This window comes from Nicotiana tabacum, chromosome 18 (genome assembly GCF_000715075.1).
Source record: "Nicotiana tabacum cultivar K326 chromosome 18, ASM71507v2, whole genome shotgun sequence".
Taxonomy (NCBI): Eukaryota; Viridiplantae; Streptophyta; class Magnoliopsida; order Solanales; family Solanaceae; genus Nicotiana; species Nicotiana tabacum.
The window spans coordinates 72,983,282-72,997,539 of NC_134097.1; the positions used below are offsets into that span (position 1 = coordinate 72,983,282).

Genomic DNA, 14,258 nt, shown 5'->3' on the forward strand with positions numbered 1-14,258 from the left:
CGAGTCCATAATTATGGTTAAGAATCGAGCTTTTGCAGCAGATTATGAAAAGATGCTTGGAATGTTCTATGATATCTTCGGCTTGCAGTGTAACATTGGGGAAATGAGAGAAAATCACTCTGAATGCGCAGAGAAACTACCAGAATGGATGTAGCAGTTGAGATGCGAATATGCGCACAAGGAAGGTATGAGGTAGTTCGTGGGATTTGAGATAGCATGATCTCTATTACAAGCGCCACTCGGGATGAGTGCGGATTGAGTTCGTTATGTGTTGAATGGAATTATTATTATTATTTTTAAGACAATTGAGGATAAGTTAGAAGAAGTATATTGGTTAACCATGATTGAATTGGCATGATGATGGCACTAACTAGTTCCTTTAGTGTGATTAAGTTATGCAAGTGATTTGTGACGGTACGTGTGAGGCCTATCGGCTGCCGTAATTGATTTTATTTAGAAGTATTCTAGCATTATGACCTGTTATGTATAGGCGGATCCCGGAAGGGCTATGGTGGCTTAGACTACTACAGGAAGATTGCATATTCTACGGTTATGAGAATTCACTTGTGTGTTGCTATGGTTCTCCTGAAATGAGTTAAGTGAAAAGTTTCTATATGATGAAGTATTAATCTATTAGTGGTTCCAGAGTTATGATGAAAATCGTGTTCTATCGCATATTGGCATGTTGGGTGCAGTGAATGATATGGAATTTGAAGTGAGGATCAAGGTTGTGGTTCAGTGTTGACAAAGATGTCATGGCCTCGGATGAGCAGGGAAGCAATTTGAATGTTTAGAGTAAGCTGGCATTCCCTTAAGCGTCACTGGAGATCGATGTTTTGCGAAAAAGGCTTTGCATCCTGGTTATGGATTATTGATCACTTTTTAGCGTTAGTGCAGCTGGTGCTATGGGTGTGCATACTAGTTATCTGTTACTGAAGGTCATGGGAGCGTGCCCCACGGGAAGATTGTATAAGTGGAGCATGTAGTCACTTTATTGATTGAAGAATTAAACCAAGTATGAAGATTGTGGTGATATCATTAATTTGAGAATTTATGCCTGGAGAACACTCGGTTTATTGGGTTGTGGACTATGGAGGACTGCTCCGGTTATGATGGTTGTTCTTGTGTGTTATGGGAAAAAGGGGGTTATTATGGACCTAGGAAAGATTATGGACCTAGTTCGGTACGATCAAAATCGGCTGGAGGTTTGTGGATGGATTTAAGCATGAATATGGGCTCTATCTCAGGCTGGATGTGTTCATTTCGGCATAGCGCTCCTTATGGAGGAGTATTCAGCCATTGGATGTTATTTCATCGTCGGCTATTTCATGTAATATTACACTGTGATGTGTGACTTGTGAAACGGCTTGGTAAATTTCTTATGTGTTGAGGTTCCGCGTAGAGATGATGTTATATGTGCAGGATGACTCTTGAGATTCAGATCATATGTCGCACCTTGGTTGTGCTTGAGTTTTATAGCGTATGGCGCTATATGTCTCCCCAGGGATGGCATTATGCACTTAGAGTGCTTGTAACCGATATTAGGTATTTTGTTGTAATGAGCAATTTAGCTCGATGTATATCTCCTTATGTGAATTTTATGCGTGGATCAGGTGGCACGCCGCCATGGGTATGTTATATAGATTGGGTTGCACGTGGCAACAGTGTGATGTTGAGTGCAGTTTTCTATATGCTATTTTTGTGTGCCTTGTTTCCTATTTTCTAAGGAAAGTCAATATTAGTGTGTGAGTTGAGTAGACCCTTCCAGAGTTCGTTTTCCTTTTGTCACATTCGAGTTCATAGCTTATTGGCACATTGTGGCATCATATGAGACTTTTGATCATATTCGGGGTGGCTTGTTGCCTGAGCAGATCGTACTGGGTGAGACGAGATCATTGGATTTAGGATCAGTGCAATCTGATTATATAAAGTATATTAAGGAGAAAAAACCATTACTTGGTTCAGAATGAGGTGACGGTTCTTGTCAGGAGTATAAACCCAATGATTTGTTGATTCGGCAGTTGGTTATGAATTTCTACACGTCTCTTCCATCGTGGCGGTATTGTAAGAGCTAGAGCAAAACCTGTGTATATTATGAGGTGCGTTGCGAGCATCAGATTCAGGGAATGTTGGTTATTATGATCAGAGAACGTTATTATAGTCCTGTGAATAAGGTGATACATGGCAAGAATTCAGCAAAGGCATGCAATCATGTTCTGTTACCTCGTGTCGTGATTGATACGGTGTTCATATATTGGAAGCAGGCCTGGCAGAGAATTCCGGATGTTGGAATTGGGATCTAAGCTTATTTGCTTGAATAAAAGGGAATATCTTTAGAATTGATCGAGCTAATGTGCTCAACTGAGTTGTGGTAGTAAGGGAAGGTGCACGAGGTGTTAAACAGTGATTTCAGACTACTTCAGTGTTGTTCTTAGCACGTTCGAGAACGAACGTATGTTTAAGTGGGAGAGAATGTAACGACCCGACCTGTCGTTTTAAGCTCTAGTGTGTTGTTCAACAATTTGAGGCCATGAGCAACTTCACTTCATGTATTATGACTTGTACACATGGTCGGAATTGAATTTCGGGAAGTTCGGAGTTGATTTGGAAAGAAAATCCTCATTTCGGAAGCTCTAAGTTGAAAGAATTGACTAAGATTGGATTTTTGAGTAAACAACCTCGCAATCGAGATTTGAAGGTTCTAACAGGTTCGTATGATGATTTCGGACTTGGGCGTATGTCCGGATCAGGGTTTGGAAGACCCAGGAACATTTCGGCACCTATTGTGGAAGTTAGCATTTTTGGAAGAATTTCATAAGTTTGGGTTGAAGTGCATTTCAGTGTTATCAATGTCTATTTGGGGTTCCGAGTGTGGGAATAGCTCCGTATGGTGATTCTGGTATTGGGAGCGCGATCGGAAAGGAATTTGGAGGTCCGTAGGTCATTTTGGAGTCATTTGGCTAAAGATAGAAATTTGAAGGTTTTAGATGAGTTTGAACGGAAGTGGACTTTTTGATGTCGGGGTTGGAATCCAATTCGGAAGTTGGAGTAGGTCTGTTATGTTGAATGTGACTTGTGTGCAAAATTTGAGATCAATTGGACGTGATTTTATAGGTTTTGACATCGAATGTAGAAGTTTGAAGTTCTAAAGTTCGTTAAGCTTGAATTGGGGTGTGATTCATGATTTCGATGCGTTTGATGTGATTTGAGGTCTCGAGCAGGTCCGTGTTAAGTTATGGGACTGGTTTGTGTGATTGGACGGGGTCCCAGGGCCCTCGGGTGTGTTTCGGGGTAGTTTCGAATCAAATATGGATAAAAAGTTGTTGCTGATTGCTGGTATCTAGTTTCCTTCTTCGCGAACGCGAAAGGAGTCCCGCGTTTGCGAAGAGGAAAGTGGGAGGCTGCTAGATTTGTCCTTCGCAAACACGAAGTGGAAATCTCGAACGCGAAGGGGTGGGTTGAGTTGACTACACGAACGCAAATCGGAGATCGCGAACGCGTAGAAGGAAAGAGGGGAGCGGGGCCTGAGGCCATTGGCCTACGCAAACGCGAGGCCTGGAACGCGAACGCATACGGTCCGGGGAACTGGCCTTCGCAAACGTGAGCGTCGGGTCGAGAACTCTATGAAGAAATTTTGGGGCTGAAGCAGGTTGTGCTTAGCGAACACGAGGGCATTTCCGCGTTCGCGAAGAAGGGCAATGATGGGTAGTGAGTTGTTTTAAGACGGGATTTGGCCCATTTCTTTCATTTTTCTCTTGGCTTGGGCGATTCTTGGAGGATTTCAAGAGGGGGTTTCATCATTCAATGGCAAGGTAAGTTATCCCCACTTATTAGGAGTTTAATACATTGATTATGTATGGATTTCAACATGGAAATTAGTGGAAATTTGGGGTTTTGAGGAAGACCTAGAAATTTGATATTCTTGAATTTTGACCACGGTTTTGAGCATAAAATTAAGAGAAAATTTTATATTTGGGTTCGTGAGATTATGGGTAAACTTTATCTTCGAAAATTTTTGGAATCCGGGCACGTGGGCCTGAGGGCAATTTTGTCAACTTTTCAATCGGGGGTTAGGAATTGTTATAAAGTGGATTATAATGAGTATTTGAATGCCTATTAATGGGTTTACATGATTATTGTCTAGATTTGGAGCATTTTTGCATCGAATTGAGTCTTCGAAAGGGCGTGGAATGCTGGTTATGGAACTTCGGAGCAAGGTGAGTCTCCTTTCTAACCTTGTAAGAAGGAATTGTCCCCATAGGTGAATTAATTGAATATGTGTTGCTAATTGTGGGGGCTACGTACGCACGAGGTGACGAGAGTCCGTGCGTAGCTACTATTATGCTTATGTTCGGGTAGTCTAGGACCCAAAATCATGCTTATTTGTAATAAGTGCAACCTTATTGATAGTTTAAATTGCTTAAATCATATCGAAGTGGCAAATGATTTTCTAAAAAAGTTAAACTTCATTTTCTTGACTTGTTAAAAAGGGAAATTTACATCTCCTTGAATAATTGTCTCCTCTATGAATGTCTTGATTGACTGTTTGAGTATGTGTTTCTATGTGTACTTGCGTCGCATGTATGATTCGCGAGCGGGGGGATTGTTTATTTATATTTGATCGCGTGGCATGTATGATCCGCGAGCGGGGTAATAGATGCATTTATGGTTCGCATCGTTCTACCCTCGGCATTGCACATTTTACATTTATGTTAGATCGGGTCGTACAACCTCGGTATGATATGAGCATGCTTGTATTGTTTGCCTGAGATTTATAAATGTTGATATTTGCATTTCCTGGCCGGAGATAAATTGATAAAGATAATGAAAAGTAAATCTTTGGAAATCCTTTACTATTTGAGAAGTTGTTTACCTGCTTTCCGGCTTTATGAGTTTATTCTTGCTTTATGAAATCTATGATTTTCTCACATTTGTACTATATTATTATTGGACCACTAGTAAGTGTTGAAGTCGGTCTCTCGTCTCTACTTCTTCGAGATTAGACGGGATACTCACTTGGTACATGTTGTTTTCGTACTCATACTAAATTTACTGTGCATTTTTGTTGCACAGGTTCACGTGTGGCTAGTGGCTTAGTGGCATAGCGGCATGGTTGATACGGAGACTTATGTGAGCTGCATTATTCGAGACGACCCGCAGCCAGCAGAGTCTCCTTCAGAGTATTGTACTGTATTTTCATTTCTGTCCACTTTGTATTCTGGACAGTTACTGTATTTTATTTCATTCTCTAGTAAATGCTCATGCACTCGTGACACCGGGTTCTGGGATGATTATGGGGTATCTTGTATCTACTTCTTAACATTATATTTAATTTGAAATGACCACCTTTTACTAGTAAAATTGAAAGAAAAATCATAGTTTTCAAAATTATTAAAATGAGAATTTAATTAAGTATTTATGGTTGGCTTGCCTGACAGCGGTGTCTGGCGCCATCACGACCCTTAGTGGATTTCGGGTCGTGACAATTCGAGTAGGCATCCATTAAAGAACCTGAAGATTCTTACAAATGACGAATTTTCTTGTGATGCTTGTTATCAAGGCAAAATGATTATTAGACCATCACCAATGAAGGTTGCCATTAAATCCCCTGCCTTTTTAGAGCGTATACATGGGGATATATGTGGAACTATTCACCCACCAAGTGGGTTGTTTAGATAATTTATGGTTCTAATAGATGCATCTTCAAGATAGTCTCATGTGTGTCTACTATCATCTCGCAACCTGGCGTTTGCAAAGCTATTAGCCCAAATAATTCGATTAAGGGCACAATTTCCAAATTATCCTATAAAGGCTATTCGCCTTGATAATGCTGGAGAATTCTCATCTCAAGCTTTTGGATGATTCATAAAAGTTGAACATCCTGTAGCTTATGTTCATACTCAAAATGGCCTTGACGAGTCATTTATTAAATGCCTTCAATTGATAGCAAGACCACTACTTATGAAAGTAAAATTGCCCACTACTGTTTGGGGCTATGCTATCTTGCATGCAACATCACTTATCCATCTAAGACCGACATATTATAATAAATATTCTCCGTCACAATTAGTTTTTGATCATAAACCAAATATTGCTCATCTACGAATTTTTGGATGTGTTGTATATGTGCCAGTAGCACCACCACAACGCAGTAAGATGGGGCCACAGAGAAGTATAGGAATATATATTGGGTTTGAATCACCCTCTATTATTCGCTATCTTGAACCACTAAGAGAAGATTTATTTACTGCTCGATTTGCAGATTGTCGGTTTGATGAAACAATTTTCCCACAATTAGGGGGAGAGAAAAAGGAAATCAAAAGAGAAATTGTGTGGAAAGTTTCATCATTATCTCATTTTGATTCATGTACCCTTATATGTAGTTAGGAGGTCCAGAAGATCATCCATTTACAGAATATATCAAATCAAATGCCAGATGCATTTACTGATTTGAAAAGGATAACTAAGTCACATATCCCTACAGAGAATGTGCCTATTCGAATTGATGTCCCAGTAGGACCATCTACTAGCATGAGAGCTAGTGAACCTAAAGCACGCCTGAAGCGTGGTAAGCCTTTGGGTTCTAAGGATCGAAATCCTTGAAAAAGAAAATCGACAAATGATCAAAAAGATACTATGAAGAGATCGCCTGAATAGACCCAAGATCTGATTAGTTCTGAGATTCCTGAAGAAATCAATGAACCTGAAGCTCAAGTGAGTAAGGAACTTTTAATAAGTTCTACCGGTGATGGGATTAATTTAAATCGATCTGAAATAGTGATGGATAATATTTTTGCATATAATGTTGCACTTAATATTATACAAGATAGTGAGGATCTTGAACCCGATCTGTCGAAGAATGTCGACAAAGATCTGATTGGCCAAAATGGCAAGAGCCAATTCAATCAGAATTGAAGTCACTTGCTAAAAGAGAGGTCTTTGGACCAGTAGTCCAAACACCTGCTGGTATAAAGTTGGTCATAAATGGGTTTTTGTGCGAAAAAAGGAATGATAAAAATGAAGTTGAAAGATACAAAGCTCGCCTTGTTGCACAAGGATTCTCACAACGACCCGGAGTCGATTTTGATGAAACATATTCACCTGTTATGGATGACATAACATTTCGATATCTCATTAGTTTATCACTACATAAAAAGCTTGAAATACATCTAATGGATGTAGTTACAGCTTATCTGTACGGTTCACTTGATAATGAAATTTATATGAAAATCCCTGAAGGAATTAAAATGCCTGGAGCGAATTCAAAATCTCAGGAAATGTATTCAATTAGATTACAAAGATATTTGTACGGTTTAAAGCAATCTGGACGCATGTGGTATAATCGCCTTAGTGAATATTTGCTGAAAGAAGGTTACATAAATGATGTTATTTGTCCATGTATTTTTATAAAGAAAATGGCATCAGAATTTGTGATACTTGTTATTTATGTTGATGACATAAATCTTGTTATAACTCTAGAAGAGCTCCAAAAGGTAATTGAATATCTTAAGAAAGAATTTGAGATGAAAGATCTTGGACAGACAAAATTTTGTCTTGGCCTTCAAATTGAACATTTAGCAGACGGGATCTTTATCCATCAATCTGCATATATAGAAAGGATCTTAAAACGCTTTTACATGGACAAAGCGAATCCATTGAGTACACCAATGGTTGTTCAATCACTTGAAGTGAATAAGGATTTGTTCCAACCTCCAGAAGAGGATGAGGAACTCCTTGGTCCCGAAGCACCCCTATCTCAGTGCAATTGATGCACTAATGTATCTTACTAATGCTACAAGGCCTAACATAGCATTTTCTGTTAATTTACTAGCAAGATACAGTTCTTCTCCTACACGAAGACATTGGAATGAGATTAAGCATATATTGCGATATTTAAAGGGAACTCTTGATATGGGTTTGTTTTATGCTAACAAAGATAGTGTAGATCTTGTTGGTTATGCAGATGCATGTTATTTATCTGATCCCCATAAAGCTCGATCTCAAACGGGTACGTGTTTACATATGGAGGTACTGTCATATCATGGCGCTCCACAAAGCAATCTACTGTTGCTACTTCTTCAAATCATGCTGAGATAATAGCTATTCATGAAGCAAGTAGGGAATGCGTATGGTTGAGATCAATAATTCATTGTATTCGAGAAAAATATGGTTTGGAATGTGAGAAAAGACCCACAATTTTATACGAAGACAATGTTGCATGCATAGCCCAATTGAAGGGAGGATTTATAAAAGGAGATAGAATGAAGCACATTTCACCAAAATTATTCTACACACACGACCTTCAGAAAAATGATAACATTGATGTGCAACAAATCCATTCAAGTGATAATCCATCAGATTTATTCACTAAATCTTGCCAACTTCAAATTTTGAGAAGATGGTATACAAGATTGGAATGCGGAGACTCAAATATTTGAAACAAGGTTTTCATCAGGGGGAGTAAAATACGCGATGCACTTTTTTTTTCTTACTAAGGTTTTTCTCATGGGGTTTTCCTTATAAGATTTTTAATGAGGCACCTAGCAATGCGTATTACTAAATATGTGTACTCTTTTTCCTTCACTAGAATTTTTTCCCACATGGTTTTTTCTAGTAAGGTTTTAATGAGACACATTATCTTTTAATGAACATTCAAGGGGGAATGTTATAAATATATTATATTATGGATGTTCATTTAGTACTCCGTTGTAAATAAGCTTCTTCAAGAAGCTTATCCATATGGGACTCTGTCGTAAATATGTTTATCTATTTAGTACTCTATTGGAAATAAGCCTCCTGAAGAATCTTATCACTTCGGTACCCGGTTATGGATAAACATTACCCCCAGTAAAAGATTATCCATACCGGATATAATAAGCTTATCCTTTCGATACTCTGTTGTGGATAAACATTACCCCCAATAAAAGATTATCTATACCTGGTACAATGAGTTTATCCTTTCAGTACGCCGTTATGGATAAACATTACCCCAGTAGAAGATTATCTATACCTGGTACAATGAGCTTATCCTTTCAGTACTCTGTTATGGATAAATATTACTCTCAGTAGAAGATTATCCATATCTGGTATAGTAGCAACTTACACAACAGCTTCCTTTCTTCTATAAATAGAAGAGATTTCAGTTCATTATGTACATCAGTTTGAATTCAGAATAATATATCAGTTTTTCTCTATACTTGTCTTTATTTTACCGTCTTTATTTTATAACAAGTAGATCATAGTAGAAAGTTTTTCTTATTCTTCTCCTCTTTCATTTAGGGTTTATTATCCTTCTTGCGATAAATACGGAATATTTCTTTATACTTTATTAGAGTCGTATCCATAGCTCATTGAATAAGCTTTCTATTTCATTCATGTCATCAAATCGCTAGCAACGCAAACGGAAGAAAAGAAAAAGGGTATTTTTGTCAAGTTTAGTATAAAGTGGCTAAATTCTAATCACTTACAATATTTGGACTTATGGATGGTTGTTACATATCATTTCATAATGTATCGTATCGTATTATATTGTATCGTTTGATGAATATAATGTTTGGATAAATTATGTCGTTTGACTTCGTTTCATGATATCACACACTAGCAATATGAAGAATAAACTTAAAATATTTTAAAGAAAAACTATTGATACAAGATAAAACTACTATATAAAAGGTAGGATAAATAATAAAATAAAATTATTTAACAATAATTAAGGGTGAGATTGAGAAGGAAAAATAAGGTAACGACCACACCAAATCGGTCGTTACATAAAATGATATATTTCGTCGTTACGTAACGATAAATTTAACAATACGATGCAATAAATTTAAGTAACAATTAAAATAAATATAGTATTTAAACTAAAGTAACAATAAGATACAATATAACAAGCATCTAAACAAGTTGTAATCCTATAATTACCGGGAAAAAACGTAGCTATTTAAACCTACCGCAAACATAAGGGGCAATATTTGTCATTTTTTCCATTCCTACAGCTATAGTTGGTGCTCGCTGACACACCTCGAAGAAGCGTAGTTTCCATGGCTGCTCGCTCCATTTTCGTCACTCTCACAAGGTATTCACCTCCACCCTCTTATTCTCTCCATATTTCTGCACTTATATTGTTTTTTCTTAAACTTACCTGATTCGTTTTTTTTCTGTTGGGAAATTCAGAAAAGCTGGTGGCAGAGAAAGGAGTCTATTCAGATCTTTTAGTTCAACAACTGAAGTTATCTATGAAGACTCCTCCTCTAACACTGGGGAGGAAGAAAAGGGTGAAACGGGAGATGATTTAAAGAGCAGAATATTCAGTCTTAGAGTGCCCAAAAGAAGCGCCACCAACGTGCTTCAGAAATGGGTCACTGAAGGCCGACAAGTCTCCATCTCTGACCTCCGTCACATCTCCAAACAACTCCGCAACTCACGCAGATTCAAGCACGCCCTCGAGGTTCTTTTTTTCTTTTCTTCTCAATCTTCTCTAGATTTGTCTTTGAACGCGCAATTTGCCCCCCCCCCCCCCCCCCCCGCGTTATCTTTTACTTCCAGGTATAAACATAGAGATGTGGACAAAATGAGTGTTTTAGATATGTGGATGTTAAAATAGCTACTTAATCATACAAGACTAGTCAATTAGAAATGATCAAATTTGACAGGAGGCACATGTAGCACTTATAGAGGGCAAACTAAAAGAATGCTGTTTGTGATAATTTTACCCTGTTCTATGTAGACCTCATTTGCACCGACAGAAATGCAACACTCATGATCAGAGGAAGGGAACAAAGTAGAACTAAAATAATACTCCCTTCGTTTCAATTTATGTGAACCTATTTGACTGGTAACTGAATTTAAGAAAAAAGAGAAGACTTTTGAACTTATGCTGTAAAATGAGGCACATATATTTTGTGTGCTTATAAATCATTGCATAAAAATAAATTGTTTCCAAATAAAGTGGGCCATTCTTTTTGGCATGGATTAAAAAGGAAATAGGTTCACATAAATTGAAACGGAAGGAATATGAATGAGAGCATCTTAGGTCTAGCTTACTTGTCAATGAAATTGGAATGAAGATCATGGGAGACCAGCATCACAATACCAGTAAAGCCAAAAAGGTTAGCTGATTACTTTCAATTTGTCTAAGTTTTAATAGGTGAAGTTACCAAGTACCTGTACTAGTTAAAGGATATGTGTACCCAATTGAATAGTCGAGATGCATGCAATCTAGCATAACTCTAGTGATATCACAAAACATGAAGAGTTGCCTCAAAAGACCTGCATTCTCTGGAAAGCAATGCAGACAAAACTAGGAGCAGGACGCAATGGAAGCGAATGATCCATATAGGCTATACCAATTGGTTAGGATTAAGACTTAATTGTTGTTGTTGCACTTATACGGTTCCGGTGTTTGCCAAGTTTTTTTTTATTTTTATTTGCATTGGAATGAAATGGATATAGAGCGGAACGTTCAGAGAGGATCATAAAGCCATCCCACTAGTTTGGTAGTGAAGGCTAGTTAGCGATTGATTGCGATAGATTCATCGAAGCAATGATAACAACTGCTTTGGTCAAGAACTGGTACAACTTTGTTGTTTTTAGTTTAAAAAGTGAGATTCATCTAAAAGCCAGTGGATGACAGTGATGGATCAGTGAGTTTGCTTTATACTTTATCTGCTATTTCACTTCCAGTTTTAGGAACAGGTTAAAAATAGAGCCAAAATTGGTTAAGTAAAGAACTGTAAATCTAGTTCAGAGATTTTTTTTTTTTTAATATGTGCACGACATATCCTCAGCTTTTTCCTTTACTCTCTTTGCTTATGTTCTGATGTCTGAAATTTCAACTAGTTCAGAGGGTTTTCCCCTTCTTTCCCTTCCCACCATAAATTCCCAGAATAAAAACCTCTGCTGTGTGAAGATTAGTTATACTGACACTATGTCATATTACAGTTTTGTTCAGTTAACTTTCAGGAAATTTCCGAGGTAAGTCTCTAGTTGGCCACAAGACGGAGAACATTGAGTTTTTTTAAATTGTATTTTGAAGAAGAAAAGACCATGAAATTTTTAATTCCATGAATATATCTGAACATGTTAGCCATTTTGCTTTGGAAAACTTGTAGGTAGGAGATAGTTGTTTCACCTTGCAATCATTCATTTTATAACTACTGGAAGTAATCACATCTGTAGCTGCCCAAACTACCTGAGAATCAAATTCTGCCTAGAGTTCTTTATACTCTTTGACGTGTCTGTAAAACAACACCAGTTCCAAGAAATGTGTTAATCCTTAGGGAACCTTTGGTGCTCCAATCGGATTAGGTAGGGATGCATTGCCATTGAATTAGGAATAGTTCTGTAGTGTACCTGGATTAGGGATGAGGACTGTTATGTAAGGAATTTATACGAACTGGAGTTGTATTTGCTAGGTTATGCAGTCCTCTTCCCTGGCCTGACAGTTGTCAAAGGGAACCTGAGACCTCACTTCGCTTTTATCCCATTTAGAATCCAGACACTAAATGAGAACTGCTAATTTAATATAAATGTCCTTATTTGTTGCATAATTACTGATTTGCATCCTATAGCATTGCAGATCTCAGAATGGCTGGTTTACCACAATCAGGATGAAGCAGTGGACTCCGACTATGCCACCCGCATTGACTTGATGACCAAAGTTTTTGGAATTGATTCTGCTGAACGCTATTTTGAAGGACTTCCTACCACTGTAAAAACTACTGAAACATATACTGCTCTCCTCCACTCCTATGCTAGTTTGGGATTAACTGACAAAGCTGAGGGCCTCTTTGAAAGAATGAAAGAAGCAAATATTTCTCTGAGCACTATCACTTATAATGAGATGATGACTTTGTACATGTCTGTTGGACAGCTAGAGAAAGTACCTCTTATTGTTGAGGAGATGAAACTTCAAAAGGTTGCACCAGACCTATTTACTTATAATCTGTGGGTAAGTTCATGTGCTGCAGCTCTAAACATTGATGAGGTGAGACGGATTCTTGATGAAATAAGTCTTGGCTGTGACTCTGGTGAACATTGGTTAAGATATAGGAATCTTGTTAAAATATATATCACCTCAGGTAACCTTGTAAACTCAGGATCAAACTCTGTAGTTGAATCTGAGAAGGGTATCACACAAAGAGAATGGATATCATATGACTTTCTTATTATTCTCTATGGTGCATTGGGAAATAAAGACAAGCTTGATCAAATTTGGAAATCCTTACGGATGACTAATCAAAAAATGACTAGCAGAAATTATGTTTGCATACTCTCCTCATATCTCATGCTTGGACATATGAAGGAAGTTGGAGAAATTATTGATCAGTGGAAGCAATCTGCTGCGACAGATTTTGATAGCTCCAGCTGCAATAGACTTCTAAAGGCTTATAGCGAAGTTGGGTTGGACGAGAGAGCTGCAGCTTTCCAATTGCTTCTAATTCAGAAAGGCTGTGACCTTATAGATGAATCACAGTAGCATGACCATGAGATCAAACATATTAATTTGAGAATGCTTGCAAGTATTTGTATGCAGCAGCATTCAGAGACAATAATCATGGATGAAAGAGTTGTACTTTTTTTTATACTAATTAATTTTGTTTCTAGATAGATTGGCAGTTCATTGTAGGCTATTTGCTGTTGGGTTGTGCCTTTAGCCGAGACTGGTTCATAAAAGTTCTGCAATTATTCTAGACTTGTTTAGTCTATTTAGCCAGACTTATGTGTATTTATTTGGAATAACTGACCTGATGGGCATCCTTACTAAGTGATTGTGTAGTTTGCTCTTGGTTCAAAACGTACTAATATGAATTCGATATTGTTGAAACTCTTCTTCCGAGGGGTCTTTTGTTTTTTGTGTGCTTGGGAGGCATCACTCATCAACTATTAACACCCTTCATCCTCTTGATATCAGTTAAATTAAAAAGAACATGAAAGTTTGTGAAGATTTCGTGAACCATATGTAATTTCGTTGACTAAAATAACAACAATAATAATAACAACTGTTGTTGATGGGGTGACAACAGGACGGGGTTAGTGCATTAGATTCTAGAAGCTGCATTGTAATTAAGTGGGGAATCAGGTATATTTTTACTAATTCAAAATGGTGGCTGTGATTTGCACTTTACACAGTCCAAACCCAAATTCTTGGGAAATTGTAGTAGTACAGTAATAAATTTATGGTTAAACTGTGCTAAACTCCTATAGTACTTTTCATTAGTGGCATCTCTTCTTTTATTTCTTTTTTGGATAGTCATAAA

At 37.6% G+C, this 14,258-nt stretch overlaps 1 protein-coding gene across 1 annotated transcript; it reads left to right on the forward strand.

Moving 5' to 3' along the window:
• The first annotated feature begins 9,932 nt into the window (after positions 1-9,932).
• On the forward strand, positions 9,933-13,762 carry LOC107829625 (pentatricopeptide repeat-containing protein At5g09450, mitochondrial-like). Its single transcript, XM_016657076.2, has 3 exons — positions 9,933-10,075; positions 10,174-10,447; positions 12,578-13,762. Exons 1-3 carry the CDS (start codon positions 10,041-10,043, stop codon positions 13,475-13,477), a joined length of 1,209 nt encoding a protein of 402 aa, XP_016512562.1. The 5' UTR covers positions 9,933-10,040; the 3' UTR covers positions 13,478-13,762.
• Positions 13,763-14,258: the final 496 nt, after the last annotated feature.